The 24,535-nt window shown below is 56.1% G+C and overlaps 9 protein-coding genes across 9 annotated transcripts; 6 read left to right on the forward strand and 3 right to left on the reverse strand.

Annotated features, from left to right (window-relative positions):
• The first annotated feature begins 182 nt into the window (after positions 1-182).
• N657DRAFT_437214 (uncharacterized protein) lies at positions 183-997 on the forward strand. The gene has a single exon (XM_062787368.1). It carries the CDS (start codon positions 424-426, stop codon positions 877-879), a length of 456 nt encoding a protein of 151 aa, XP_062647761.1. The 5' UTR covers positions 183-423; the 3' UTR covers positions 880-997.
• A 428-nt stretch (positions 998-1,425) lies between these two features.
• On the forward strand, positions 1,426-3,312 carry N657DRAFT_436861 (PH-domain-containing protein). Its single transcript, XM_062787366.1, has 2 exons — positions 1,426-1,997; positions 2,061-3,312. The coding sequence occupies exons 1-2, from the start codon at positions 1,767-1,769 to the stop codon at positions 3,141-3,143; spliced, it is 1,314 nt and encodes a 437-aa protein (XP_062647762.1). The 5' UTR covers positions 1,426-1,766; the 3' UTR covers positions 3,144-3,312.
• Positions 3,313-4,727: 1,415 nt separating this feature from the next.
• N657DRAFT_656293 (glycoside hydrolase family 5 protein) lies at positions 4,728-5,999 on the forward strand (the record flags this gene model as incomplete). The annotated part of the gene is made up of 1 exon (XM_062794685.1): positions 4,728-5,999. The coding sequence occupies one exon, from the start codon at positions 4,728-4,730 to the stop codon at positions 5,997-5,999; it is 1,272 nt and encodes a 423-aa protein (XP_062647763.1).
• A 130-nt stretch (positions 6,000-6,129) lies between these two features.
• On the reverse strand, positions 6,130-7,969 carry N657DRAFT_437411 (uncharacterized protein). Its single transcript, XM_062787369.1, has 4 exons — positions 7,828-7,969; positions 7,563-7,729; positions 7,304-7,447; positions 6,130-7,250 (listed from the first exon to the last, which is right to left on the reverse strand). The coding sequence occupies exons 2-4, from the start codon at positions 7,611-7,613 to the stop codon at positions 6,261-6,263; spliced, it is 1,185 nt and encodes a 394-aa protein (XP_062647764.1). The 5' UTR covers positions 7,614-7,729; positions 7,828-7,969; the 3' UTR covers positions 6,130-6,260.
• Positions 7,970-9,464: 1,495 nt separating this feature from the next.
• Positions 9,465-11,149, forward strand: N657DRAFT_656295 (uncharacterized protein; the record flags this gene model as incomplete). Its single annotated transcript, XM_062794686.1, has 4 exons — positions 9,465-9,842; positions 9,906-10,001; positions 10,064-10,711; positions 10,769-11,149. 4 exons carry the CDS (start codon positions 9,465-9,467, stop codon positions 11,147-11,149), a joined length of 1,503 nt encoding a protein of 500 aa, XP_062647765.1.
• A 2,299-nt stretch (positions 11,150-13,448) lies between these two features.
• Positions 13,449-16,414, forward strand: N657DRAFT_572949 (kinase-like protein; the record flags this gene model as incomplete). The annotated part of the gene is made up of 5 exons (XM_062788924.1): positions 13,449-14,252; positions 14,332-14,531; positions 14,587-14,746; positions 14,802-15,540; positions 15,597-16,414. The coding sequence occupies 5 exons, from the start codon at positions 13,449-13,451 to the stop codon at positions 16,412-16,414; spliced, it is 2,721 nt and encodes a 906-aa protein (XP_062647766.1).
• Positions 16,415-17,484: 1,070 nt separating this feature from the next.
• On the reverse strand, positions 17,485-19,380 carry N657DRAFT_664076 (uncharacterized protein). Its single transcript, XM_062795217.1, has 4 exons — positions 19,143-19,380; positions 18,977-19,083; positions 18,309-18,908; positions 17,485-18,246 (listed from the first exon to the last, which is right to left on the reverse strand). The coding sequence occupies exons 1-4, from the start codon at positions 19,204-19,206 to the stop codon at positions 17,968-17,970; spliced, it is 1,050 nt and encodes a 349-aa protein (XP_062647767.1). The 5' UTR covers positions 19,207-19,380; the 3' UTR covers positions 17,485-17,967.
• Positions 19,381-19,872: 492 nt separating this feature from the next.
• On the forward strand, positions 19,873-21,530 carry N657DRAFT_436883 (uncharacterized protein). The gene is made up of 4 exons (XM_062787367.1): positions 19,873-20,938; positions 21,007-21,054; positions 21,106-21,188; positions 21,246-21,530. The coding sequence occupies exons 1-4, from the start codon at positions 20,344-20,346 to the stop codon at positions 21,309-21,311; spliced, it is 792 nt and encodes a 263-aa protein (XP_062647768.1). The 5' UTR covers positions 19,873-20,343; the 3' UTR covers positions 21,312-21,530.
• A 363-nt stretch (positions 21,531-21,893) lies between these two features.
• On the reverse strand, positions 21,894-24,391 carry N657DRAFT_597007 (uncharacterized protein). The gene is made up of 2 exons (XM_062790017.1): positions 23,650-24,391; positions 21,894-23,587 (listed from the first exon to the last, which is right to left on the reverse strand). Exons 1-2 carry the CDS (start codon positions 24,187-24,189, stop codon positions 22,025-22,027), a joined length of 2,103 nt encoding a protein of 700 aa, XP_062647769.1. The 5' UTR covers positions 24,190-24,391; the 3' UTR covers positions 21,894-22,024.
• Positions 24,392-24,535: the final 144 nt, after the last annotated feature.

Below are 24,535 nucleotides of genomic sequence, written 5' to 3' on the forward strand. Positions count from 1 at the left end.
AGGTAAGAATTTGGGCAATATTGGATTTCTTGTGTCTCAGGCGGTTGCAGAATGAGTTGGCCAACCTATTGCGCTCACGTCCAGCACCGGCATTTTATGATTGGGACGACACTGTCTTTGTGATTGGCGATGTCAAGGTCCTGTCTCCAACGAATTCCCCTTACACGTTCCTTCCATAACTGGTGAGAGATTAGAGCAGTGGCGGGTCCTCATTGCAGCTGCACAACGACGAGACCGAGCCAATGATCAGCATCGTGTGGACAGCTCCTCGAAGCTGTGACTCTTCGCCGACCTCGCCAAGACCAAGCAGCCATTTCCACTTGGAACGAAGTCCGCCAGCAACATAATCCAAGATGGTAGAAGCAAAAGAACAAGTGAGTCACGCTTGCAGGTTTGAGTTGTGCATTCAAGTACGCAGAGTACATGGATACCAGGCACTCACTCATCTATTACGCCGCTGAAAGCGAACACCGCGTTGAAGAACCACTTATGGAAATCATTTTGCTCACCGAGGCATTTAGGCTCGACGGATCGTCGATAACCAGAGCAACCTGGAAGACGAAGAGTGTGGAGGAAACCTGCAATGGATACCGAGATGAAGTCATGAAACGAGTGGAGTGGTTAACTTACACTATCAACTCCGCTACGTGTCTGCATATTCGACTCTTGCAGGATTCTCGTACAAGTATTCGCAGAAGCTTCAACAAAGATATCCCTTCGAAACATGGCTTAACAGGCGCAGACAAAGGTTGTGAAGAGAAATGGTTTGGGCAACCTGATATGCAACAAACCTCATCACATCGCTTCAGAAGAAAATTCTTGGGTTCCCCAGTTCTACCCCGGCATCGGCTAACGGTTGAACTAGGCTTGGCACGCTAACGATAATCGTGTACGCTAAGCTCTTTGCACCAAGTCTCCCTGGAACGATTCAAAAGGAGGAAGCAGCCAGGGCACTGCCGGTGGGGATCCAAGCATGGCCAGTTCTGGAATGTCGACACTCGCTTCTGAAACAGGGCGAGCTTTCCTCCTCCACCAACACTTGAGAGCCGCATGAAGAGCCGTCTCAAGTTGCCCGACTGCCATCCAATGGCTAGATTCGGCTCCACCATCTCGTACTATCCCGGACTCGTCCCGGCAAAGCAATTGATCCTCGGCGGTCCAAACTCTGCCACAACGCGCCTAGAAGTCGAACGTTCCCGCAGGCTCCGATGCTTGTTTGCTGCCGCCTGAATGCCAGCGTTATCGCCGGCTGCTGACCGTTTGGCGATTTGAGGTGCGGCCTCACCACCTGCGGCCAGCTCTGCGGCACCAGGCGCAGCCACTTCCTTCAGTCTCACCATTGCCTCTGGTCTCTGGTTTTGGGTGCACGCCTGGGAAAGGCTCAAGCTAAAGTATTCTGGGCCAAGCAATACCACCGGCCCTTAAACCAGCGCGACCCAAACATAGCACATTCGACGTTCTCCCTGGGTTAGGGGCATGACACTGCCTTCTTTCCAGACGAGAATCATTCAGCACTGGCTCCTACATCTTCACTTCTACCTAGTCCGCAATCCCCTGCCTTGCCCTGCCTGCTCATCCGTCGCCGGTCACCTGGACTAGATCACGCCCAACGACCCTCAGGCCTCCTTCATACCTCAAAGGTGTGCCTCGTTCAAAGCACTATTCATTCCCTCCCACCTCTGTTTGACTCAGCATCATACCGCTATCACATCACCGCCGTGGCTACTGTTCAACACTCTTTGCTGCTTTGCACGGACGCCGGATTCATGGCGGAAGTACAAAGACAATTGGCGGCCTTGTCCATCTCGGCCGACCCGCGACCCGATGAGCGAACTCCCAAGCCAATCCCCGTGCTGCCACAGACAACAGCGCCTGAGCAAAAACGTCGGAGTCGCCTGGCTGTGGACACGTACTCCCCCGTGAACCAGAACGGCAGCTTTGAGTTCGACCGCGTCATCAAGAGCGGCTATGTGCAGAAGCGCACGCAAAAGACAAAGGTAGGGCTCGACTCTGTTAACGAGAAACTGTGAGGGGCGTCCATTCTGACCGCGACGATGCAGACATGGCGAACCATTTACATTGTCCTGCGACCGAACACGCTCTCCATCTATAAGTCGGATAAGGAGGAGAAACTTCGGCGCAAGATTTACCTATCCGACTTGACCGCCGTAACACTCCTAAAAGACCCCAAGAACAAACGACAAAACGTGTTCGGCTTATTTTCGCCCTCCAAAAACTATCACTTCCAGGCGCCAACACTGAAGGATGCTGAGGAGTGGGTCAACCTAATCCGGCTGGATGCCAGAATAGAAGAGGAGGAAGAGGAGATGTTCCTGGCCAGTCCTGTTGTCCGATCACCGCCGTTCCTCCCTGGGGTCCAGCTGGGCAACGCCGACTCGAACCGCTCAGTGGTGGCATCAGCGGACCATTTCTTATCGACCTCTCCCGAACCACCCGAGCCTCCGATACGCAATCTTGGAAAGCCGCCCTTTGCCCGGAGGGCGTCGCAGTTTGATTCCTCGGGTCTTTCGGGCACCGAGCTGGCAAGCCATTCGGATTTCTCTGACTCGGACATGCACCGGATACCAGGCGCATCTTTTGAGAGCTTGGCGGTCCAGCAACCATCCACCTCGCCAGGGCCATCCAGACCCAGTTTAGGAGGAGGGGCCACCGGCAGCCGGGTCAGTGGGACACACCACCACGAGGCCGACCCGGACCGCGTCATCTGGCAGGGTTGGATGTGGTTCCACCGCAGCAAAGGGGGGGTGCGCCAGTGGAAGAAATCGTGGGGCGTCGTGCGGCCAAGGAACCTCATCCTGTACAAGAACGAGGCCGAGTCGTCGGTGCTGTTCGTCATGTACATGTCGTCGATCGTCAATGTGGTCGAGACAGACCCAATGAGCCGGACCAAGAAGCACTGCCTGCAGATTATCACGGACGAGAAGAGCTACCGCTTCTGCGCGCACGACGAGGAGGCCTTGGTGCAGTGTCTCGGTGCTTTCAAGAGTCTGCTTGCGAAGCGCCGGGAGCTCGAGGCCAAGGCGGGGACTACTTCGACCGCGAACGCGAATGCCAACGCGGCTGCAACGGCAACAGTCACAGCCGCAGGGGCGAGTGCTGAACCTCGCTCTCCGCCGTCCTGAACAACATCACTCCTCCCTCTGTTAGACATGAACGTGATTCCTACAACTTTGAGGAAATCACAAGCGAACCTTGGAACTTGGACATGGACATTTTGAGGGAACCATAGGGGTACAGCGCTCCCTTGACCGCCAGCTTGGCCATATGCGCCTTAGTGGCGCCTGTCATTGCGCCTTCTATGTTCGTTTCTGACGACTGACGATGACTATATGATGAGTATGCCTTGTAATTACTACTTTTTGCCCAGCTCTGGGAGCAACCACCCGGTGAGGCTGGCATAATTGAATAATCCGATGTTTGTCTTAGAAGCGTTTAGATTCAGTTGTCTTTAGCCACACAATTACCAGTCAAGTGCGTTGCCTGTTGAAGCATGGCGAGAGTTGAGAAGCTGTGTAAGATTCGACGTCCGGGAAGGGATGTCATACGGTGCCCTCCCGGACAATGCACCCGGCGGCCAACGATCACAGGGTTCCCAGTTGGCGGTAGTACGGATACTCCAGAAACGGGAACCATGACCACACCCGACGGAACCCATAGTCACCAGAGACTGACGCCACTCTCTTGGACTTGGGCACTCGAACAGGAATCTGGGAGGCTGCATTGGTGATCTCGAGATGCGACGAGATGACCACTCAGCGAGACAGGCTCTGCATTGCGCGGAACTCACCAATCCCAGCCAGCCAAGTACCCGTGATTATCGTTTGTGACGGCCCTTCAGGCGTCATGACGCACCACCACACAGCAAGGCCAGTGGCGGGCAGGGGTAGTGCGCCGCTGATGTCCTTTCGCCTTTTAAGTTTGTTGGCTTGGAAAAGGGACAGGAGCACAGATCATGAGGCGAACTTGCACTCCCGGCACTAAAACAAATTGGGCCTGGTCGGGGTCCGGGTTGGCACCCCAGCCCACCAATACCGGCCCGCGCCTCTGGATTTCACCTCTTTGCCTCATTAAATTCCCAATTCGGACGACTGCCAATCACAAGACCAGACCACGAGTCGAACTTTGAGCCCCATCAATTCTCAGTTATCACTTGTCCTTTTTCCCGGTCCCGTCTTCGTCTGGCCGCTTAAACTTGGAAGGTTGCTTTCAGCTGAGATCTACACAGCACTACCAGTGACTAACCTGCCCCTGACCTCGTGCGGCTGTCGAGTGAACCAAAACCATGAGTAAGATTCAAGGTGGCGGGTTTGTTTAGGCGGCGTTGCATTCTTCGCGGTCCTCTATGAACTACGGTACCGACGACTAAGGTGAAGCCCCTTTTTCGGAAGAATCAGCTGTGGCTCTACACATGGCACCTTATAAGTCCTGTTTCTGGCACCTGCCCGCGCCTGACTTGGTTGAAGTTGAGAAGTGACCTTGGCACGGCCTTGAATCAAGAAGAGGAAGTGCCGCTCGTTTCCCTTTGTCTTCCTTCCTCTCATTGACTTTTGACACTTTTGACAGGACGACCCTCGTTTATTGTCTAGTTGTCGCTCGTTTCATGACGTCGTCCTGAGGTGCCAGTTGATCCCCGCCCACTGCTTGCTTGGATATATCACCATCTTCCCACATCATCGTCCCTCAGCCCTGCCCGGAGTGAAGTGACCATGGCGGTCCTCCACCACTTCCTGGCCGTCCTCGGCCTGCTCACCCCTGTCATACACGCCGCCGTGCCTCCTCCCCTTCCCCTCCACTCGTCCAGCCGCTGGATACTCGATGCCAACAACAACCGCGTCAAGCTCCGCTGCGTCAACTGGGCCGGGCACATGGAGACCAACGTCCCCGAGGGGCTGCAGCACCAATCCATCGACTACATCGTCGACTGGATCGCCGCCCAGAACTTCACCTGCGTGCGCCTGACCTACAGCACCGACCACGCCCTCAACCCGGACCTGCCCGTCGCCTCCTCCTTCGCGGCCGCGGCTACCGCAGCCGGCGTCCCGGCCGCGGACATGACGGCCCTGTACAACCGCGCCGTCTCCCACAACCCCTGGATCACGCCCAGCACCACCACCCGCGACGTCTTCGCCGCCGCCGTCGACAAGCTCTTCGCTCGGGGGGTCCTGACCCTCCTCGACAACCACGTCAGCAAGGCCTCGTGGTGCTGCAACATCAACGACGGCAACGGCTGGTGGGACACCGGCTTCGGCTACAACCCGTGGAACAGCCGGTACTTCCACACGCAGAACTGGCTGGACGGGCTACGGGCCATGGCGGCCTGGTCGCGCTCGCACCGGGGCGTCGTCGCGATGGGCCTGCGCAACGAGATCCGCGAGTTCCTGCTGCAGGGCAGCCTCAACGGCCGCGCCGACTGGTTTAGGTACGTCAAGCAGGCCGGCGACCTCGTGCACGCGACCAACCCGGACGTGCTGGTGGTCGTCGGCGGGACGCAGAGCTCGACCGACCTGCTGCACGTGCGTGACGAGAGCAAGATGCTTGACACGAGCGGGTGGGCGGGAAAACATGTGTGGGAAATGCATGCGTACAGCTTCACTGTGACGTACCCGGACGTGTTTGAGAACTGCGACATTGTGAAGGCGCAGTACGGTGCCTTCGTCGGGTTTGTCTTGGAGCAAGGCAAGGCGTACACGGGCCCGCTGATCTTGAGCGAGTTTGGTGTCGGTATGGAAGGCGGCGAGGTTCAGTACCAGGGGCTGAGCGAGAAGGACGATCGCTACCTCAAGTGTTTGGTGTCGTATATGCGGGGCAACGACGCCGACTGGGCCGTGTGGGCGATCCAGGGGAGCTATTATGTGCGAGATAAGAAGGTGGATTCTGACGAGACGTGGGGGTTGATGAACCACGACTGGACCGACTGGAGGAATCCCGCGTTCCCGGGTATGCTGGGGGATATGTGGAAGATGACGCAGCAGCCGTGAGGGTGGCGCAATGGCGGTAATGTTTCCGAATCTTTTCACTTGTAGATACTTTTGGGTGTGGTTCTGGCTACCTTTTTGCAGGACTTAAGGGGCATGGCGAATTTCGGCAGTATTATGATGAGTTCTTGAATTGCCAGCATCTTCCGACTGTTCCAAAGCCAAAATGGTATCTACCTAGACCATATATATCCCATGTGCCCGAAACTCCTGCCACATAACGGCAGCTGGTAAACCCTCCCTACCATGTCCCGGATCACCCGATCACCCATTCAGGTTGAAAAATGCATCGTCAAACTCGCCAGCCCCGCTGTTACTCTCGCCCCCGGCAAAGTACATGTCGTTGAAGTTGCTGTTATCTCCGTTGCCCATGTCGTATTCAAGGTCCATGTTTTCGATGCTCCCGGGCCCCAGATCGAAGAGGCCGTTGATCTTGTCATCGACGTCGGCCGTGTTGGCGTTCTCCCCGGCTTTGTCACCCTGGACGATTCCTAGTCCCATGTTGGCCACATCCGCTGGACCTCCCAGGAACTGGTCCACGTTCAGGTTTGGCACATGCCCGGCTTCCGCGTTCGGCGTGTGAGTCGCTGGCGGTTGCAGTGATTGCTGTGATGCCCTTCGTTGCGTCTGGGCCTGTGCGTCGCCAGAGGGAGGCGCAACCGAGAACGTCATGTCGGTGAAGAGCTTCTCGTTTCCACTGGATGCTGGGGTAGAAGTGGCCGTCGAAAGTTGGCCTGGGGCATTGCCAGGAGTTGGTGTAGGTGCCTGTCTGTTTAATACTGGAACAGAGGCTGATTTGACTTGCGTTTGATGGTGCAGAGGCGTCTGCGGAGCCGTCGCTACGACAACCGGTCTGGGTACCTGGTGCGCCGGGGCTTTGGCGTCTCTCTTCGGGGGCGTGCTAGCAGGACTGCCCGTTGCTACAGCGGCAGCGGTGGCAGTAATGGCCGGTCGATTTAGGGCATTACCATCCTTGAGCTTAGGGATCGTCTTGGGGTTAGGAACTCCCGCCACCTCAGGCGATGCGGGATCAAAACCCATGTTTGGGAACGGGGCGACCGGCCTGTTGGTCTGCGTCGCGGGCTGAGGATGTCCCGCCAAGCCTGCAAAAGGGTCCATTGTCGGCATATTCGCGGAATCAAAGTCGATGACCATCGGTGCAGGGGGAGCAATCTGCTTTGGCTCTGGCGGCGGTGGTTGCCGGCTTGCTCTCAGTTGCCTTAGGTCTCGCTCGAGGACCGCCTTGCAGATGAGCTTCGCGAATGTTAGCCTAACTCAAAACGCCAGATCTTTACTAGCATGCTTACAAGCTCACACTCCAATTCGTCCAGTGCACAGTTGAACTTCTCAATAGCAGGAGGAATGCGCGCCTTTATGGCCGCGGAGGCCGCGGCGGGGTTCCCCTTGCCATCTCGTCGGCCAGATCTGAAGGCCTTGGCTACGGTGACCAACTTTGGAAGCATCGAGTTAGCGAAGATGAACTGCCAGGTCTGCAGGTTGTTTTTTCTTTTTTTCTTTCTTTCTTTCTTTCGTTTTTTATTTTCCAGAGTTGACTTGTTCACTTACCACATCATTGACCACTTGTGGCAAGACATCAAGCGGCCGCTGACCCGCCATATTGAGTGGCCCTCCGATTACGAGGCCGAGTAACTTGGAAGGTCTAGAAAATGGCGTCTGAGATCTTCGCGAGCCAATGACCCTTGCTCGAGAACTTCGGTGACACGGGAGGGATCCTGCGGGCCAAAGTCGATAATGGACGGTTGGGAGCTGTGCAGACCGGAAATCGGGGATGTTTCCAGGCTGGTACAATAAAGGGTCAAGGCAAACGCACAGCTGACATACGGCAAGCGATTGGGTAGACCGTATCCAGAAAGATGTTTCAGTGGTGTTCAATGATCGCAATCCACCAGGAGCTGTTTTTTCGTTTGTATTCCAGAGCTGAATGGAGATGAAGATCGTTTGGTGATGGAATCGCGAGTACCTTTAAGTCATTAACGCGTGATGCGCCACCATTGGGATGTGCGTGGGCTCGGGTGGTGGCTTGTGGTGGGTCACTTTGGAGCCTGGGGCCGGGAGCAAAAGAGGGTCCTGGCTCCACCGTCGGCCAATCAGCTCTTAAGGTTCAAGCTCCCTGCCGTCTCGCTCACGTCCGTCACGGCACATCAGATGGGTTCCAAACGAACCATCTCAAACTTCCGAGTTAAAGGTACCGTCAGCAAATTTCTGAAAGTACAAGTGATTCCAGGTTCTGGAGACCCAACCTCGACCTGTCTCGGGACAACAGTTCGTTTTCTGCAGCTATATCAGCGCACTTCAATTTCACACAGTGCATCGCTGCCGCCACAAGTCAAGTTACTCTAATTCCTACATGTAAGATGTGGGGTTTGTACCTAGATTCTTCAAGGCGAGAGGAAGTCATCAGTCTCATGGCTGGGGCCTAGGTACGCTCTGGGGCTGCAGTCGATTGGTCTCATCGGGACCCTGGTCACGCCTCGTTCAAACGGATCTGTGCGTTGCATCACCACCTCAAGGGATTTATGGTACAGGACAGCAAGGCCTCTCCTCATCTCTGGCTGAGGCGACTTGATATCGAACAAGGATCTGTGAACTTTCATGTGAGGAGGGGCTACCACGCTATGACCACTATGAGGACCGTGTCCTGTTCTTTCAGCGCCCAGTGATACTCGCCAACAATCCAGTTGAATGGCACGATCAAAATTCCCCTCCTCTTGGTGATGCCTGCTCTCTTGCATCTCCTTTTTCCCTAGCCTCCTTTCAACATCAAGGAAGGTTGTCACGTATCCTCTTGGATCGGCCGGCGCTGTTTTGATTTTGGGGGCTCTCCTCCTTTAACGGCCGGGTCTTTTCCCTCTTCTTTTGTTGTTTCTCTGCTCCAATCTCCTTATCATCATCGCCGTCGTCGTCAATTCGGGGTCTGTCTTATTTCCTCGCCATCTCCTCGTCACAGCTCCAACGCAGCCCGGGTTTGAGTGTCTGCTTCTGTGCTTTTCGCTGCACGACGACTTCCTGCTCCACTTATTGTCCGGCTCCTTCCATCGACCGTGTGACGCTCCGCTCCGCTTTCCGACGACATCATACGGTAATCAGTACAGATTACGGGTCTTCAATCCCAGCTTGCATTGACCACATCTGTCAGTTCCGGTTGGTTTCAAGCTGCCGCTTTCACAAAGCGAAAAGACTTCGCATTTCAGCTCCAAGCTGTTTTCCGCTTTCTCGTCTCACCTGCAGTGACACTGCGACACTGCTTGTGGGATTGCTTAAGAGGAAAACTCTGGGATACGTCGCAGGTTCCTGCTCCTTTTTGTCTCCTCCGCGAGGCAAGCATTTTACCCTGCAGAAGCAGTCTCCTCAGTGGAGTCCCCGCTGCCCAAGAAAGGGCCATCTTCCGCTCGTCGCCATCTTCTTTGCTCCAGCAGCTGAGACTCTTTCCAAACAGCTCTCGCAAACATGGCTGACAACGGTCCCCCCACGACTTCTGGCCAACTGCCTCCTCCTCCGCAGCCCAACGCGGGCGCACCTGGCTACGAGAATGGTCAGAACGCCGGCTCTGGCCCGTCGCACTTGCCCCCGCCACCTCTCCATATTCCCCAGAACACGAACCCGATTCCAACCGCTATCACCTCGCCCATGGGTGCGGGCGGCGACAAGAGCGGCATGATGTCGCCCGGCAGCGGTGGTCCTTTCGGCCGCCGTGCTGCTCCGGAGCCGAACAAGCGTGCGCTGTATGTTGGAGGCTTGGACCCTCGCGTCACCGAAGACGTCTTGCGCCAGATCTTCGAGACTACGGGGCATGTTCAGAGTGTCAAGATCATTCCGGACAAGAACGTAAGTGCTGGCTTCCCGATCTTTCTTGGCACCTCTGTCCGCTGACCCTTGAGATAAAATCAGGCCAAGGGCTACAACTACGGCTTCGTTGAGTACGACGACCCCGGTGCTGCCGAGCGCGCCATGCAGACTCTGAACGGCCGCCGTGTTCACCAGTCGGTGTGTTTGGCCGCGCGATATCATGGAAAATACAATTGGTCGTGCTAATTTGCATTATTTAGGAAATCCGCGTCAACTGGGCCTACCAGTCGAACAACACCAACAAGGAGGACACTTCCAACCACTTCCACATCTTCGTCGGCGATCTCTCCAACGAGGTGAATGATGAGGTCCTCCTCCAGGCCTTCTCCGCCTTTGGCTCCGTCTCTGAGGCTCGCGTCATGTGGGACATGAAGACTGGTCGCTCTCGCGGTTATGGCTTCGTGGCGTTCCGCGAGCGTCCGGATGCCGAGAAGGCGCTGAGCTCCATGGACGGCGAGTGGCTCGGCTCCCGCGCCATTCGCTGCAATTGGGCCAATCAAAAAGGACAGCCGTCCATGGCCCAGCAGCAGGCCATGCAGCAAATGGGCATGACCCCGACCACCCCGTACGGTCATCACCATTTCCCTACCCATGGCGTCCACAGCTACGATATGATCGTCAACCAGACCCCGGCTTGGCAGACGACCTGTTACGTTGGCAACCTGACCCCGTACACGACCCAGAACGATATCGTTCCGCTGTTCCAGAACTTCGGTTTTGTCGTCGAGTCTCGCTTCCAGGCCGATCGTGGCTTCGCTTTCGTCAAGATGGATACACATGAGAACGCTGCCATGGCCATCTGCCAGCTGAACGGCTACAATGTGAATGGCCGCCCGCTCAAGTGTAGCGTACGTATCTCTTACTCGGATGTCTGGTGGTAGCACGAGACTGACAAAGTTCAACAGTGGGGCAAGGACAAGACGCCGAGCCATCCGCAGCACTTTGACCCCAACCAGCAATACAGCCCTCAGAGCGCGCAGACCCCTGGCTATCCCGGCACTCCCTCAACTTATTTCAACCAGTACGGTGGTAGGTATTCCCGCGAGGCTGTTGCTCCGAGCGCGGATATTAACGCTCCCGTAGGTTCTTACGCTCCGAGCCAGCAGCCGGGCTACGGTGGCCCTCAGGCTCAGTCGCCTGCCGGCTACGGTGCCCAGCCCATGGGCTACAGCCCCGGCCCGCCGAGCGCCGGCGGCTACGGCCGTGGTCAGCAGTCCAACGCGCAGTGGAACCAGCCTCCCCCGGGCCAGAACTTCAACAACGGCTTTTCTGCTTACCAGGGTTAGGTGTCCAAGTACCGTCGTCGTTGATTGATGGGGCACCTGGAGACTGGCTTTGAGACCTGCATCGTTCTCTTTCTCAGTCTGAGAAAGCTGTTGGGACGTTGCAAGTTCTCTCCAACGTCGGAACGTCTCTTTTTATGATCTGAGGAACCTATGGCAGGCGGTCATTCAAGTTGATTTTCGAGGGAATCTGGACAGGGAGATTGGAGCCTTCTTTGCTTCTTCATTCGGTGTACTATGGTTTTTCGCTGCTCAGTCCATTTCTCATCGTCGTCTCCTGCTTCGTCGCCTTTGTCTTCTCATCTTCTTCATCTTGGAGTGATTCCCTAGGGGGCATGACCTGATATCTATTGGCTACCTCGTTTTTTGCTCTCTGCTCTGCTCCGACTTTTCAGATTCTCAAGTGACTTATGCCTCTCGTGTTCTGCCTGCTTTTCTCTTGCGCTGCGCTGGATACCAACTTGCTCAAGTCCTTGCAGAGTTTTCCCTTCTGATTTACCATTTTCATTTCCCTTGGACGGAACGAGATCACGATCTTCTGATATCACTACCCTCGCCAGGTCTGCTTACACCGGAGTAAACAGGTGGTCTGAGGTCTTATCTTTATCTCTATCTCCATTGCTAATGACGGGGTCAAGGGCCGTTGTTTTTCACTCGAGTCAGACTGACACCGTCGGGTTGGGTATCTCAAGTTTTGCTCAGAGTCCCGCCGGTGGCACTAGTTGCCAAGCAGCGGAGCCGGATTTCACTCACACCGAGGCGTCATCTTCTCTGGGGAGTTCAATCCATGAAGTGAGCATTTGGGACTTCTTTTTGGAGTGGCCAATTGACTGGGAAAGGGTAGAAGTTTGGTATCAGATTAAAACTGGTGTTTTGGGGCAGGGGAGAAATGGAACATCATCGGTCTTGCCATCGTCCTGCCACTTGAGTGACGTTTTACGAGTGAGGGAATTGACTTCTAATGACGGTTCCCTGGCCTGGCTTGGCCGGGGCCTCAGCTGACTTCGCTGGCAAACTTCATCGTTTGCGGGAACACGGATGGATGGATAGGTCGCACCCGGCAATTGGGTACGCTGTTGCGATGTGCCCTCTAGTAATGTCTGTTGAACTTTGGATTGGCGGGCGTATCATTGATGCCGGGTGGACTAAGGGTGAAACGGGCTCAACGGGCCAAACGGTGCGGCTGGTTGATGCCCGATGTTCGCCTCGTGTTTGTTGGTGTGGAGACGGCTTTTCTATCGTATCTTGTCTCGATTCTTCCAGGTTGCTGCGTGCGGTCACAATACGATGGATTGGCGGTTGACCCCGAGGTGTTGAGGGTGAAATGGCGCACATCTCCTACACTGACGTGGTAGGGCAAGTTGCATGCCACATTCTAACTATTAGATACCTTAGGGTTTGGATTGACGCACGATTAAGTCATGCAGGGCCTGCAGACTTACACTATCGCCATCGTAGTGGAATGACTGTTTGACTGATGGGTTGTCAGCCGCGGCGGTGCAGTAGGCATTATGAGACGCAAAGGTCAAGAAGGTTGAACAGTGAACTCAATCTTCAACGCAAGAGCCATCGTCTCCCAGTAGCTATCGAAAACCTCCCAAGAATCGGGTCGGCCTAGCGGCGTCTTTGAAGTTGACTTCCTTGTACCGCTCACGATGGCGAGACACCATGTTGCACTTGACAACAGCCGGTATTCTTACCTGCAGTGTACTATTATTATGCTACGGCGTATGGCGCCACCTAAACAGCCTGGTAAGTACCGTCGCGTCGCAGTTGCTGGCGTCAATTGGGACTTGCAAACAGGGAGTACAAAGTACCAGACCAGGTCAGGAACCCAACCCCATCGCGCAATCGTCATCATTTTTCCATCGACAGCCCTGCATGATTTTCAACACTGAATTCTGAACGATTGCACCTCAGAACCGCGTTCGATTTGTTCTACCTACTTTCACGCGGAAATAACTTTATTACGCTCTTCTCTGCCGTTTCTTGTCCTTATCCCGCCTGTCAAAGAAACTGACCCTCCCAGCGGCGTGCGGGTTCCCCGCCGCTCCTGCCAGCGACCGAAGCGCGCTCAGCCAAGCGCCAGTCCGATCCCCGGTCGATACCTTGGCAGCGCAGGCCCGCCGACGACCCGCTTTCTGGCTCGAGTGGGACCCCCCTCCGCCGCCGCAGCAGCAGCACCAGCAGCAGAGCCCAAGGCCGAAGCCATTTGCAACCTTACTTTGCTGCGACACATTCGACACAACACCACAACGTCCCATATACGAAGCGTCGTCGCTTCGTTGTTCCATCAGCAGCCATGGAGCAATGGCAGGCGTACAGCGACCCTGCCGGCGCCGGCGGCCAGCGACGGTACAATGGAAACACTGCTGCGATGGCTGCGTCCTCTAGTCAGATGTCGCCGCGAGACTTTGGCATCGGCGGCCAGAACCCAGCGCAACAGCCCCCAGTCGGCTTCAAATACGACAGTTACCAGGGCAGCCTGAAACCGCACCAGACTTCGTCGGCGGCAGCATCGCCCCTTGCTAGCCCCCATTTACGCGACGGCAATGGCGACGTCGCAATGCACGATCCCCACGACTCGTACGCCGGCCTGAACAACAGCGCCAAGTACCCGATGAGACCCCATCATCAACACCACCTGTCAAGCGGCCGAGCGGCCAGCCTCCAACAAGAGCCATCTGCCGCCGCACAGCGATACTCGCCAATGGAGGTGATGACTCCCACATCACCCTACAGCTCCAAGCCCGGCAGCGCAGGCCAGTATTCACAGCAGCCCAACCAACGCCAATCGCCCACACGTTCCTCCGATTACGCCTCGCAACAGAGCGCGTACTTCGACAACCGCCAGGGGCCGCCACAACTACCGCCCATCAACCCGTTTGGTTCCGGCCAGGAGACATACTCGCCGTCGTCCTTGACGCCCATGGACGGCGCTTACATGGACCCTAAGTCACCCAAGCGTGTCCCGCTGCAGTCGGCCATGCAGGACAAAGGACCGGTCCCCGAGTTCAAGAGGATCCGCGCTGCGGCAGACCTCAAGCCCAAAGTCAATGACCAGCCGCCATTTCGGCGGGCTAATCCTGAAGGTGGTTTCATCAGCGTAAGTAGCCCCCCCAAAACCAGCATCAACCAGCTGCCTGCCCTCGATTGTCGCTCAGATTACTGACACGTTGCGATAGCCCCTCCAAGCGCTCACCGTGCATCTCCCTGCCACCTACCGAATCTGCAACCCGGGCTTTAAGTACGAGTCGTCGCGCAACCCTCGCCGTGTGTTGACCAAGCCCAGCAAGGGGGTGAAGAACGACGGCTACGACAACGAAGATAGTGACTACATTCTCTACGTCAACGACATTCTGGGCTCTGAGGAGGCCGGACACAAGTATGGTCTCCGTTTATGCCGAAAGGTTGACATACGGGGCTAACCGTTTGTCCAGGAACCGATACCTAATTCTGGATGTCCTCGGCCAGGGCACCTTCGGCCAGGTGGTGAAATGCCAGAACATGAAGACTCAGGAGGTGGTTGCGGTCAAGGTGATCAAGAATCGCACAGCATATTTCAATCAAAGTATGATGGAGGTGTCTGTGCTGGATCTTGTAAGCAGCCGAGCTTGCCTACTCAAGTCACCTGTCATGCTGACCCCCAGTCTAGCTTAACACTAAACTGGACAAGAACGACGACCACCATCTCCTGCGACTCAAGGACACATTTATCCACAGACAGCACCTATGTTTGGTGTTTGAGTTGCTCAGCGTGAACCTTTATGAGCTGATCAAGCAAAACCAGTTCCGGGGTCTGAGCACCACCCTGGTCCGCGTTTTTGCTCAGCAGCTTCTCAATGGGTTGGCGCTGTTGAACAAGGCCAGGCTGATCCACTGTGATTTGAAGCCTGAAAACATCCTGCTCAAGAACCTCGAGAGCCCGATCATCAAGATTATTGATTTTGGATCCGCATGCGACGAACGGCAGACCGTTTATACCTATATTCAATCGAGGTTCTACCGGTCACCTGAAGTCCTACTCGGCCTGCCTTACTCTTCCGCTATAGATATGTGGTCGCTGGGGTGCATCGTGGTCGAGCTGTTCCTCGGTCTTCCCCTGTTCCCGGGATCGTCCGAATACAACCAGGTATCGAGGATTGTCGAGATGCTCGGCAACCCCCCAAATTGGATGATTGAGATGGGCAAGCAAGCCGGCGAATTCTTTGAGAAGAGGCAGGACGAGTTCGGGAGGCGCACGTACCACCTGAAGAGTATGGAGCAGTACTCACGGGAGCGTGGCGTCAAAGAACAGCCCAGCAAGAAGTATTTTCAAGCGAATACTTTGCCGGAGATCATCAAGTCCTACCCGATGCCGCGGAAGAATATGAAGCAGTCAGAAATCGATAGGGGTAAGTTCAAAAGACAGGGCATCGCATGACGCTGAGCGGAGCTGATCGGTCTGCAGAGATGAATAACCGCATCGCCTTCATCGACTTCGTCAGAGGCCTGCTCACTATCAATCCACTCGAGAGGTGGTCGCCGCAGCAGGCCAAGCTGCATCCCTTCATCACACAGCAGAAGTACACCGGACCGTTTGTGCCGCCGATGAACCTCAAGTCGAGCGCCCTCAACCGGTCACCAGCTCCGGGCACACAACAACAAATACAGGCCGAGGCGCTGAGCAAACAAAGGGCACAAGCGGCCCAGGCCCAAGCCCAGGCCCAGGCTAACACAGCAGCCCAAGCGGTATACTCGCCAATGGTTGCCGGACAGTACCAACAACAAGGCCATGCACAACAGCCGCCGCTCTACGGGAACAACAACATGTACAATCCCAACAGCGCACATCCAGGAGCGCCGCCCCCCTACAGCGGCCAGCAGGGCGGATATGGTCAGATGGGCATGTCGCAAGCGCCGGTGCAGATGCCGCCGGCCAACTACGCCCAATCCAACATGTACGCCCAACAACAGGGCCGGACAAGGCAGCGGGCGTCTACCATGGAGCAGCAGCAGAGCGGCATCCCGGCCGCAATCCAGAGGGTGGCCAGCCACCTCGACCCCAACCAGCCCATCCGGCTCCAACCCAGCCCCGCGTACTACCCGCCACCTCCAGAGGGTCTGGCGGGCATGGACCACGGCCAGACGACGAGCCGGCAGCCGAGGAGGGGGAGCCGGGCGCAGCAGACGGGACGAGGGGGGAATAACCGCGACTTCATTCGGAACCTGGAGGAGCGGACGCTGGAGGAGGGGTTCATGGGCAGCGGCCAGAGCCCGTGGCATTAAAAACAGGGGCCAGGATAGAATGTGGGTGGTTGGGAGGGCTGAGGGTGGGAAACTGACTTTTGTTGGATATAACCTTTATGGGCAGAGGCTTGGTCAGGAGAGGGGAAGGGGGCAGGCTATGATGTTATGGTTTGTTCCCATCATTGCAACTTGCAATTGTCGGCGTTTGAAACTTCGCTTGGCTTGCTTTCCTTTGCTTGCGTTTGCTGCCTAGTTTTGTTGAAACTACGTCATCATCATCATTTCGAGTCACTGACACCGTTCTCATTGTATTTTGTCTTGGTCTCTTGCTCTCGGGGTTCGAGCTTGCGTGGGTTGGTAAGGTAGAAGAAACAGCATGATTGATTGATATAACCAACCTGGATGTGTGGCCCCGTCGGCAGAACGTTTTCTCAACGCACATACCACTCACGGAGGCATGTGAATGGGGCTGGATAGGGTTGGCTTGTTGGGTGACTTCAGATTTCCCCTCCCTTACCAGGGTTCCGATCTCTAAGGCACCGATTTACTCAAATGAGCAAGAAATGGAGAGGAGGTGGGAAGGAAAGGAGGTGGGTAAACCCGGGGGGCGGGAGGGTTGTGAGACCAAGATGATGGTGACCCCTCTCGGCGGGTTTGGGTGCGGATGGGAGGTTTTAGGGGTAAGGAAAAAAGGAGAGTCGAATTTACATACAACTGCGGGAAGAAAGATGTAGCCGCAAGGAAGAGAGACTGTTAGGTACGCATGAGATGGACATCCGGAAGACAGACGGCAAAGGAGTAAGGGGTATGGGAACTCATTCTAACCTTTTTTTTGTTGATTCGAGGGAGGCGAGAGGTTGAGGGTAGTTTGGGTTTGTTGTTCTTTATCCTTCCTTTCTGTCGTTTCTTTTCAAATATGCGTTTGAGAGGGCAGAACATGGTGTCCCTGGCAATGGTCCTTGTCTTGCGCTCTTCCTACCCGGGTGGGTGATGACCGAAGTAGGCCGATTGAGTGGGCGAGCAGATGGTAAGTACCTAGACCCTGGACCAAGGTAGACATCATCGGTTCTGCGCTTGAGGTTTGAGGTGTTTGAGTTGCTGTTTAATTTCGGGGCAGTGTACCCAAGACTATATGACTGAGAACACGTTACAGTACTCTGGTAAGTCACGCTGTAGAGGCCTTGATGCACAATGAGCGGTTGAGCAATCACCTGTCTGCCTGTCCCGCAAGCCGGTCGCCACGATCCCTTCTTTGTTCCGTTTCATAGCGCTTTTCGCTATTATTCTATGGCAGGGCATGCAAGGTACAACAAAGTACGTGCCCCTATTGCATGCATGCTGTGTCATCCCCATACCAGGATCCCCGTTCCCTACTCATCCATGAATGAATTCCGCAAACGCCGATTGTACGCCTCCCATTCGTAACAACGATGGCGCTCCACATTGTGCTCCAATCCATCTAATTACCCTATCCCATCAACCAGAACCGGAAAGGCAAGGGGGAAAATTGAACAAGTCGTACATAACATCGATCCACGCTGAGCTCGAGGTAGACTGAGCCTCCTCGCGAAAGGCGATTCGGGCGAGAAGCTCTATCTCCCACCAAACTGCCCGGCCCTACTGAAGCCCCGGCCCCAACGGTTTGTCTTGACCAGGCTGTCGCTGTACAGGCCACCGCCGACTCCCGCGGCGGGACCGGTGGGGGGTTGTCTCGAGTTATTGCTGTAAGTTGTGTCCACTGGGTCATCAAAGCCGTAGGAGCCGTCCACCACCATGTCGGTATCGAGAGACGCGCGATTCTGCGTCTGCGTGGAGAGGGCGCTCGAGTTGTTGCCCACCTTGGGGTACACGCTTAGTACGCGGCCATCGGCCTGATCCAGTTGGTTAGCCTGAGGCAACTGACGTGGAGGTAGGATGGAGAGAAGCGGCATACGGTCTGGTTATTAAAAGTCGCAATCACGTTGTCGGCCCCCTCCTTGCTTTCAAAAACAATCTCGGCAATTACGATGGGGTGCGTCTTCACCAACCGGCAGGTTGTAATGATGCCGCCTACCGGCGTCATGGCACTCTCAATGTCAGCCGCTGTCGTACCGGGGGCAAAGTTCTGCGCCATCACCACGAACGGACCAGCCAGGCCCCTGATCGTGATACCCGGGTTAAAGGTCTTCTTGGACGCCGCCAACATGGCCTTGGGCGCTGTTGGAGCTGCGCCATTGATAGCAAAAGATCCCTGCTGCTGGCGCTGCTGCTGGCCCTGGTGCGCTCCTCGAGGCGACTGCAGCTCTGACCTTATCAGGGCCTGCGCCACCTGCGCTGCGCGCCGCTGCTGGCGTTTATGGCCAGCAGGACCGGTCGGCGGCGCACTGGGGTCGGTGATGCGCGCGGCGAGGGAGCCGGCTCCGCTGCCGCTGGCCTTGCCGTTTGCCTTGGGTCCTCCTCGCGACTGCGTCTCGTGCAGGTCGTGTGTCCATTCGCCGTCGATGTTGCTTGTGCTCTGCCGCGGGCGGGCGCGGTTCTGGGGCTCAGCGCGCGGCTGCAAAACGGGGATTAGCGATATTTGATTGGTGAGCAGTCTTGGTCATAGCTGGATAGGAGTCGTACCTTCTTCACACCTGCGCGACTGACGAGGGTCCCGGCGGCGGAGGTGGGAGTGCGGTCTCGGTTGAAAATCTTGGCGGCAAGGGCTTCGGCCTTCTTGCGCTCACGAGCTGTAGAGCGGTCAGTTTTATACTTGAGTTTCCTGGGTGAGCGGCGGGCAGTTACAAACCCTCATGGATCATCTTCTCAAAGTCGGCGGCAACCTTGCCACTGCTCTTGCCGTTGGCTACCATGGCGCCGGGCTCGCACCTTGAACAATTGAGCGATGTCGGGTGTTGGGCGTCGAGGTCTCGAAATCACAATGCAATGCTTGCGTCAATGATTGAAACCCCGTGTGGGAGCCTAGGTGCTGCAGAGCAAGTCTGGACTGGGGCGATTCTCCGATAATGAAATGCGGTGATGCTCACAACTGAACGAAGCCGTGTTTCCAGCGCGTCAACCAGGATTTTGTTCCACCGGGCTAAAGGACCGCACGGACCACGCAGGATCCTTGGTGGCCACCTCACTTGAATCTCTCCACATTGCGACCATTCATCACGCCCAAACTGCAACTTTGCAAGTAGGAGATGTTTGAAGGGGCACAACTCGCCATCGTTTGATTTCAGACAAGACCGGAATCCATGTTGATATTTTGCTTACACTGTCAATTTTTCGGCAATGAAGGTTGTTTCACGCAGAAGTTGTCGATGACCCTACTAGGGGTCGATTCAAGAACCCTCGGGCCACAGCAGTCGTTACGCGGAGTCTGAGCCCTCTTGAAGACTTGATGACTGCAGCTCATTGACGGGAATGGTAGATGCCACGACTTGGCCTGCAAGAAGCTCACATCTTGCATGGCTCGAGTTGAGGACAGTCTCGTTAGAAATTCACACAATTTCGACCGCACAGATCGTTGCCACGGACAATGACCATCCTCCAGCCTCCCATACCATCCTGCCTTGAGCTGGAATTTAACTCATAGTCTGGGTACTAGTAGTCGAAGAGCTCGGACTGCAGGTGCCGTTTTGGTGGAGGCATGTTGTCGGGGTTCAGGCCGGATTGAATAACAGCCCACCGCGCGCCCTCCTTCCCAACCTTATTCCTCCCTCGAACATGCACTTCCCTTCCAAGCCGTGATGATGGAAGAGCGCCTTCCATCACAATACAGCTTGCCCATGACGTTCCAGACTTCTCGAGGATGCCGGACCGTCCCCTTCTCCCTCTCCTTTTCTACGTGATGAGTGTCCGGCTCCGAGTGTTCCCCCATTATTTCGCCTTTGGTTTGGGAAGAAGCCAGCCAGGCTCACATTGCTATTCTTACTCGGAGCTTTTTTAATTTCTTGATCCAGGCTTACTATCGAGTTTCCAGTTCAAGAGCCCATTCCACAGCCATGTCGAGTCCTTTGGGTATGGAGCTCGATGTCATGCCGGGTGACGAGGCAAGTCTCAAGACGAACAGCCCCCGCCGGTCGCTCGTCGCATCACTCCATCGCAAGACGTCGCATCTCTTGGGCCGTAATCCCGTCATCACCAACACTGCTGACAACACCCCCCTGCCCGTTCACCCGGGGCCTCTGAGAAGCAAGCCCAGTTGGTTTCACTCGGTTGGTGCTCGCTTACAATCTAAAAGGCACAACCATGCGGTCATCCAGTCGTCGGACAGCTCTCAAGAAATCGAGGTCGAGTTGGAGGAAGGCAGTGGCATGATCAACCCGCCTTCATCTCCAGAGATCTCTCCAGAGACCTCGCGATCCCGCTCACCAGAGAGGCGCCGGACATTCAGCGGCCGCCTGAGGCTTCGTTCTCTCCCTGCCAAAATCCGTCGCCGGAGTGCCGCCCTCTTCCGACGGACATCATCTTCGAACCCCAGTGACGAGGATAAAGAGAACCTTTCGCTTCTCGAAACTCCTCCTGCAGGCCCTGTCAACTCTCCCAATACGGGGAGCTGGAGTTCTTTCCGGTCTGGCGTCCAGAGAGCTGTCCGGGGTAAGTGGCTTTTGTCCCTGAATCACGGGACTCCAGACCATGGAGTAGGCATGCTAAATGAAGATTAGAAATGGTTGACGGCAACTTTTGCTTCCCCGAGGACCACGGCGCCCGAAGTGAGTAGTCCGTACCACGTCCTCTCGTACCGGTCTGTTGACCTATCCTAGGGCCGCCGCCTCCTCCGCGGTCACCTGCCAGAGTGCCTCTGAGAACACTCTGGACCATCATGTCAGCCGATTCGTCCGAGTCAGTCCTCACTCTCTTCCCTTTGATGCCCAACACCCCAGCTAACAACAGCCCACTTCAGAGGCCAAGCTTGCGCAACAAGCCCGCCTTCAGAGCAAACCAAGTCATACCACCTGTCCTCCCCTGACCTTTCCCGGGAGTGGTCTCCCACATCATCGTCACGTTACGACGCGGAAGTATCACCTTTCAACGGTAGCGGGGAATCAGCGGAAGGCTTGACGAACGCCGGCTCGGGCCCTGATTTGTCGCCCATTTCGACCGTCCACAGCCCAGCAGAGAACCAGAGGGCGAGCCACGACAGTGAGAGCTTGCCTGAGAGCCCCGTCGACGAGGAGAATGCGCCCGAGCTACCCCTGCGAGCGGCAAATCGGCCCTGCAAGGGGTCGTGGAGAGCGGTCGATGGCGAAGTTCAAGGTCGGCAGTTCGGGGTCGAGTTGATGAAGGAGAATATCAAGGCGCATGTGGTTTCGCATCCTGCTGGGTCGGTGTGATGACCCCGCTTGAACTTGCTTGCAAGTGGAGGAGCAGGGGAGGATCGGGCGTTCGAGAAGGGAGGATTATATGCTATTCAGTATTGATAGCGATGTGCTTCTGGACTAGGTACTTTAGAAGTGTCTCTCTCTTTTTGCAGCATCGATAGTGCGAAGGTAGATTAAAGACACAAGTTTGCAACCGATTCACAGTTGAAGTCAACATGGTAAAGTAGTTTGATGAGATGCCTTGATTTCTTTACATGAGAGTATGCACTTGCCGCCTGCGTGCTGTTGCCTTGTACATGGTATAAGTTCTAATACTTCGCACTGGCTATCTCACATTCCGCAACACACACGGACTGTCATCCTAGTACGCATTCTCAGATGTCAACCGGCTGGCACGCTTATTCCCAATCGTGATGGGTTTCCCAGTGGAGTCATCCTCATCCAACACGGTCTGCCTCTCCTCCAGCGGCCGCCCGTCCGGGTAAATCTTCCTGATCCACCGCTCGACCGCCTTCTGCAGCACGATGCGCCGCACCCGCCAGAGCTTCTGGGCTTTGAGGTCACACATGTCGTTCCCCTCATTGAGCACGCGGTCGATACCCGCGATCATGCGCCGGGCCGTCGCGAGAATCTCTTGCATGTCACCGCGCTTGCACTCTAGCTCTTCTTGGGGCGACCGCGCCGTTTTCATCCCTGTTGTTGTTGCTTCGGGGGAGGGGTAGGATAGAGAGCCCGACAAGATCCGGAAGGGTTCCCACATGCGGTCGAGAGCGGCCAGGATCTGGGCGCCGTGCGCGCGCTTGCCGCCACCGACCGAGGCGTACTCGTCGGGCTTGGCTTCGTGGAAGTGCCGCGTGCTGGCGCGCGCGACTTGCAGGAAGAGGCGCATCGCGAGGGCGTCCGGGTAGCGGGTGCGGGCGGTCATGTCGTCGAAGATGCGGCAGGCGTGGCCGAAGGCTTCCTTGTTGAGGTTGTCGTCGATGCAGGCCGTGAAGGCGCGCCGGAAGGTTAAGGGGGAGAGGAGGGTGGAGGGCATCGAGGTAACGAGGTTGGCCACCTGCGCGCTGGCGTGGCCGGCTGCGAGCGTGCGGAGGTAGACGTAGTAGTTCTCGGCGTCCGGGGTGATGTTGACGGTTTGTGTCAGGTAGGACCAGTACTTGGGCGCGCTAGATGTCTTGCGGGTGTTGGTGAGCACGGTGAGAACGAGGGAGAGGGTCTTGTTGCCGGGTTTGGCGTATAGGGGGGAACTGTTCGCTCTCGAGGTCGCCAGCTCCTTTCGAGCCTTTGCTGACATGTTGGATGTGTTGGGGATTTGATCTCCTAACGTTGCCAACCCGGTCGTGGAGCTGGGATCGAAGGGGGCTGGAAGCTGCACATTGGGTTTGTCGAACCTTGGAAGCCTCATGGTCTGCTCGAGAAGTAGCAGGACGCTCTCGTTATCTTTATAGTCGCCCGCAGTAAGGATCCTGCCCATGGCAAACACTAGGTGCTCATCAAGGATCAGCTTGGCATTCCTCCAGTTCGCGACCACGTCGCTCCAGATCGCCCTCGCTCGCTGAATGTTTTTCTGCATTTCTCGTCTGACCTCGGCGTCGACCAGGCCAAGATTACTATTTTCCATTTTTGAGACGTCGTGTCTGAGGGCGTTTAGGACAATGGTGTAGGTATGGGCGTCAGGAGAGCGCAGATTCCCATTGGCAGTCGACAGGACAGTGAACAGACTCTCGAGGTCACCGGCACGTGCGCAAACCTCGAGCACGGCGTTCATGTGAATCGTGTTGGGCTTGAGAGCGCCCTGCTTGACCATGAAGTTGTAGATCCTGGTAGCCTCGGAGACAGCCAACTTAGGATGTAGAGAGAGTGCGCAGCCACGGAAGATGATGGTGTACGTCTTTGCGTTGGGTATCTGGGCGCGTTTCTTCATCTGCGAGGGGGTCAGTTGAGATTCGAAACCAAGGCGGGCAAGAGAACAAGCGAATAACGCACCTCGTTATACAGCTTGACGGCGGCATGGAGGCGCCGGTTCTTCATCTGGTAATCGATCAGGTGGTTCCAGCTAACCTCGACCTTTTTGTTGCGGCTGGCCATGCGTGCCATCAAGAGGGCCTCGTCAAAACTGCCCCTCTCAAGGGCTCTGCTAACATGCTGGGCGATGTGATAGGGGTCCTCGGCGAGGCTCAGTTGTTTTTTGACGGCGGCCTGCAGCTTCCGCTCATATCTCTGCTTCCCCAGATCGCCGCCTTTGGCGTTTACGTTTTCATATGCCAGGTCCCCGTCGTCCTCGTCAAGGGCGTGCTCCTTGATGGCGCTTTGTTCGCTTTTTCTCTTGGCTATGAAATGCGGCGCCTCCTGTTCGAGAGGCTGTGCGAGAGCGCTGCGTAGATCGACCTTGATGCCTTTGCCCAAGTACGTCCGCCGGCTGGTTATTGGCCCCGTCGTCCTTTGCAAGGAGCCCAGCAGGCGTGGCGCAAACGGGCTAGTCCCAAACCCCGCCAGGCGTCGGAGACAGCCCCGACAGATGAACATGGCCCGGGTGTGTCCAACCTCGTCGTCGTTCAGGACAAGTTCGCAGGTCGTCGGTATCGGCAAAAATATCGTGTAGTTTGGCTGATCATATGCAGTGGTAACGCAGTACTTTTCAGGGGTGACGGCAAATGTAGCTGTCGGGTTTCTCCGCAGCCCTTTTATCTTCGCAAACGTAGACGATGTTGGTGGTTGAGGTTGGACCTGCACACTTTTTGCGCTGCTTCGCTGAAGCTTGGCCCGAACTTTTTCTTGTGTTTGCCTGCCGGATGTGCTCCTCGTGGGGCCGCCAAGCGCTGCAGGGCCAGGGCCCGTCCGTAACAGGTACCTTACAAGGGTGCGCGTTATT

Source organism: Parathielavia appendiculata, assembly GCF_033297405.1.
Source record: "Parathielavia appendiculata strain CBS 731.68 unplaced genomic scaffold N657scaffold_6, whole genome shotgun sequence".
NCBI classification, from domain to species: Eukaryota; Fungi; Ascomycota; class Sordariomycetes; order Sordariales; family Chaetomiaceae; genus Parathielavia; species Parathielavia appendiculata.

Excerpts from the sequence above, each read along its gene's own strand:
- N657DRAFT_437411 (XM_062787369.1), bottom strand. The coding sequence starts at position 7,613 with ATGGCGGGTCAGCGGCCGCTTGATGTCTTGCCACAAGTGGTCAATGAT. Across the intron at positions 7,448-7,562 it reads CACAAGTGGTCAATGATGTG|TTGGTCACCGTAGCCAAGGC; the intron begins GTAAGTGAACAA and ends ATGCTTCCAAAG. Across the intron at positions 7,251-7,303 it reads ACGAATTGGAGTGTGAGCTT|CTCATCTGCAAGGCGGTCCT; the intron begins GTAAGCATGCTA and ends ACATTCGCGAAG.
- N657DRAFT_436883 (XM_062787367.1), top strand. The coding sequence starts at position 20,344 with ATGTCGAGTCCTTTGGGTATGGAGCTCGATGTCATGCCGGGTGACGAG. Across the intron at positions 20,939-21,006 it reads CGTCCAGAGAGCTGTCCGGG|AAATGGTTGACGGCAACTTT; the intron begins GTAAGTGGCTTT and ends AATGAAGATTAG. Across the intron at positions 21,189-21,245 it reads CAGCCGATTCGTCCGAGTCA|AGGCCAAGCTTGCGCAACAA; the intron begins GTCCTCACTCTC and ends AGCCCACTTCAG.
- N657DRAFT_597007 (XM_062790017.1), bottom strand. The coding sequence starts at position 24,189 with ATGTTCATCTGTCGGGGCTGTCTCCGACGCCTGGCGGGGTTTGGGACT. Across the intron at positions 23,588-23,649 it reads CCGTCAAGCTGTATAACGAG|ATGAAGAAACGCGCCCAGAT; the intron begins GTGCGTTATTCG and ends ACCCCCTCGCAG.
- N657DRAFT_436861 (XM_062787366.1), top strand. The coding sequence starts at position 1,767 with ATGGCGGAAGTACAAAGACAATTGGCGGCCTTGTCCATCTCGGCCGAC. Across the intron at positions 1,998-2,060 it reads AGCGCACGCAAAAGACAAAG|ACATGGCGAACCATTTACAT; the intron begins GTAGGGCTCGAC and ends GCGACGATGCAG.
- N657DRAFT_664076 (XM_062795217.1), bottom strand. The coding sequence starts at position 19,206 with ATGGTAGCCAACGGCAAGAGCAGTGGCAAGGTTGCCGCCGACTTTGAG. Across the intron at positions 18,909-18,976 it reads GTCGCGCAGGTGTGAAGAAG|CCGCGCGCTGAGCCCCAGAA; the intron begins GTACGACTCCTA and ends CCCGTTTTGCAG. Across the intron at positions 18,247-18,308 it reads CGACTTTTAATAACCAGACC|GCCGATGGCCGCGTACTAAG; the intron begins GTATGCCGCTTC and ends CAACTGGATCAG.
- N657DRAFT_437214 (XM_062787368.1), top strand. The coding sequence starts at position 424 with ATGGATACCAGGCACTCACTCATCTATTACGCCGCTGAAAGCGAACAC.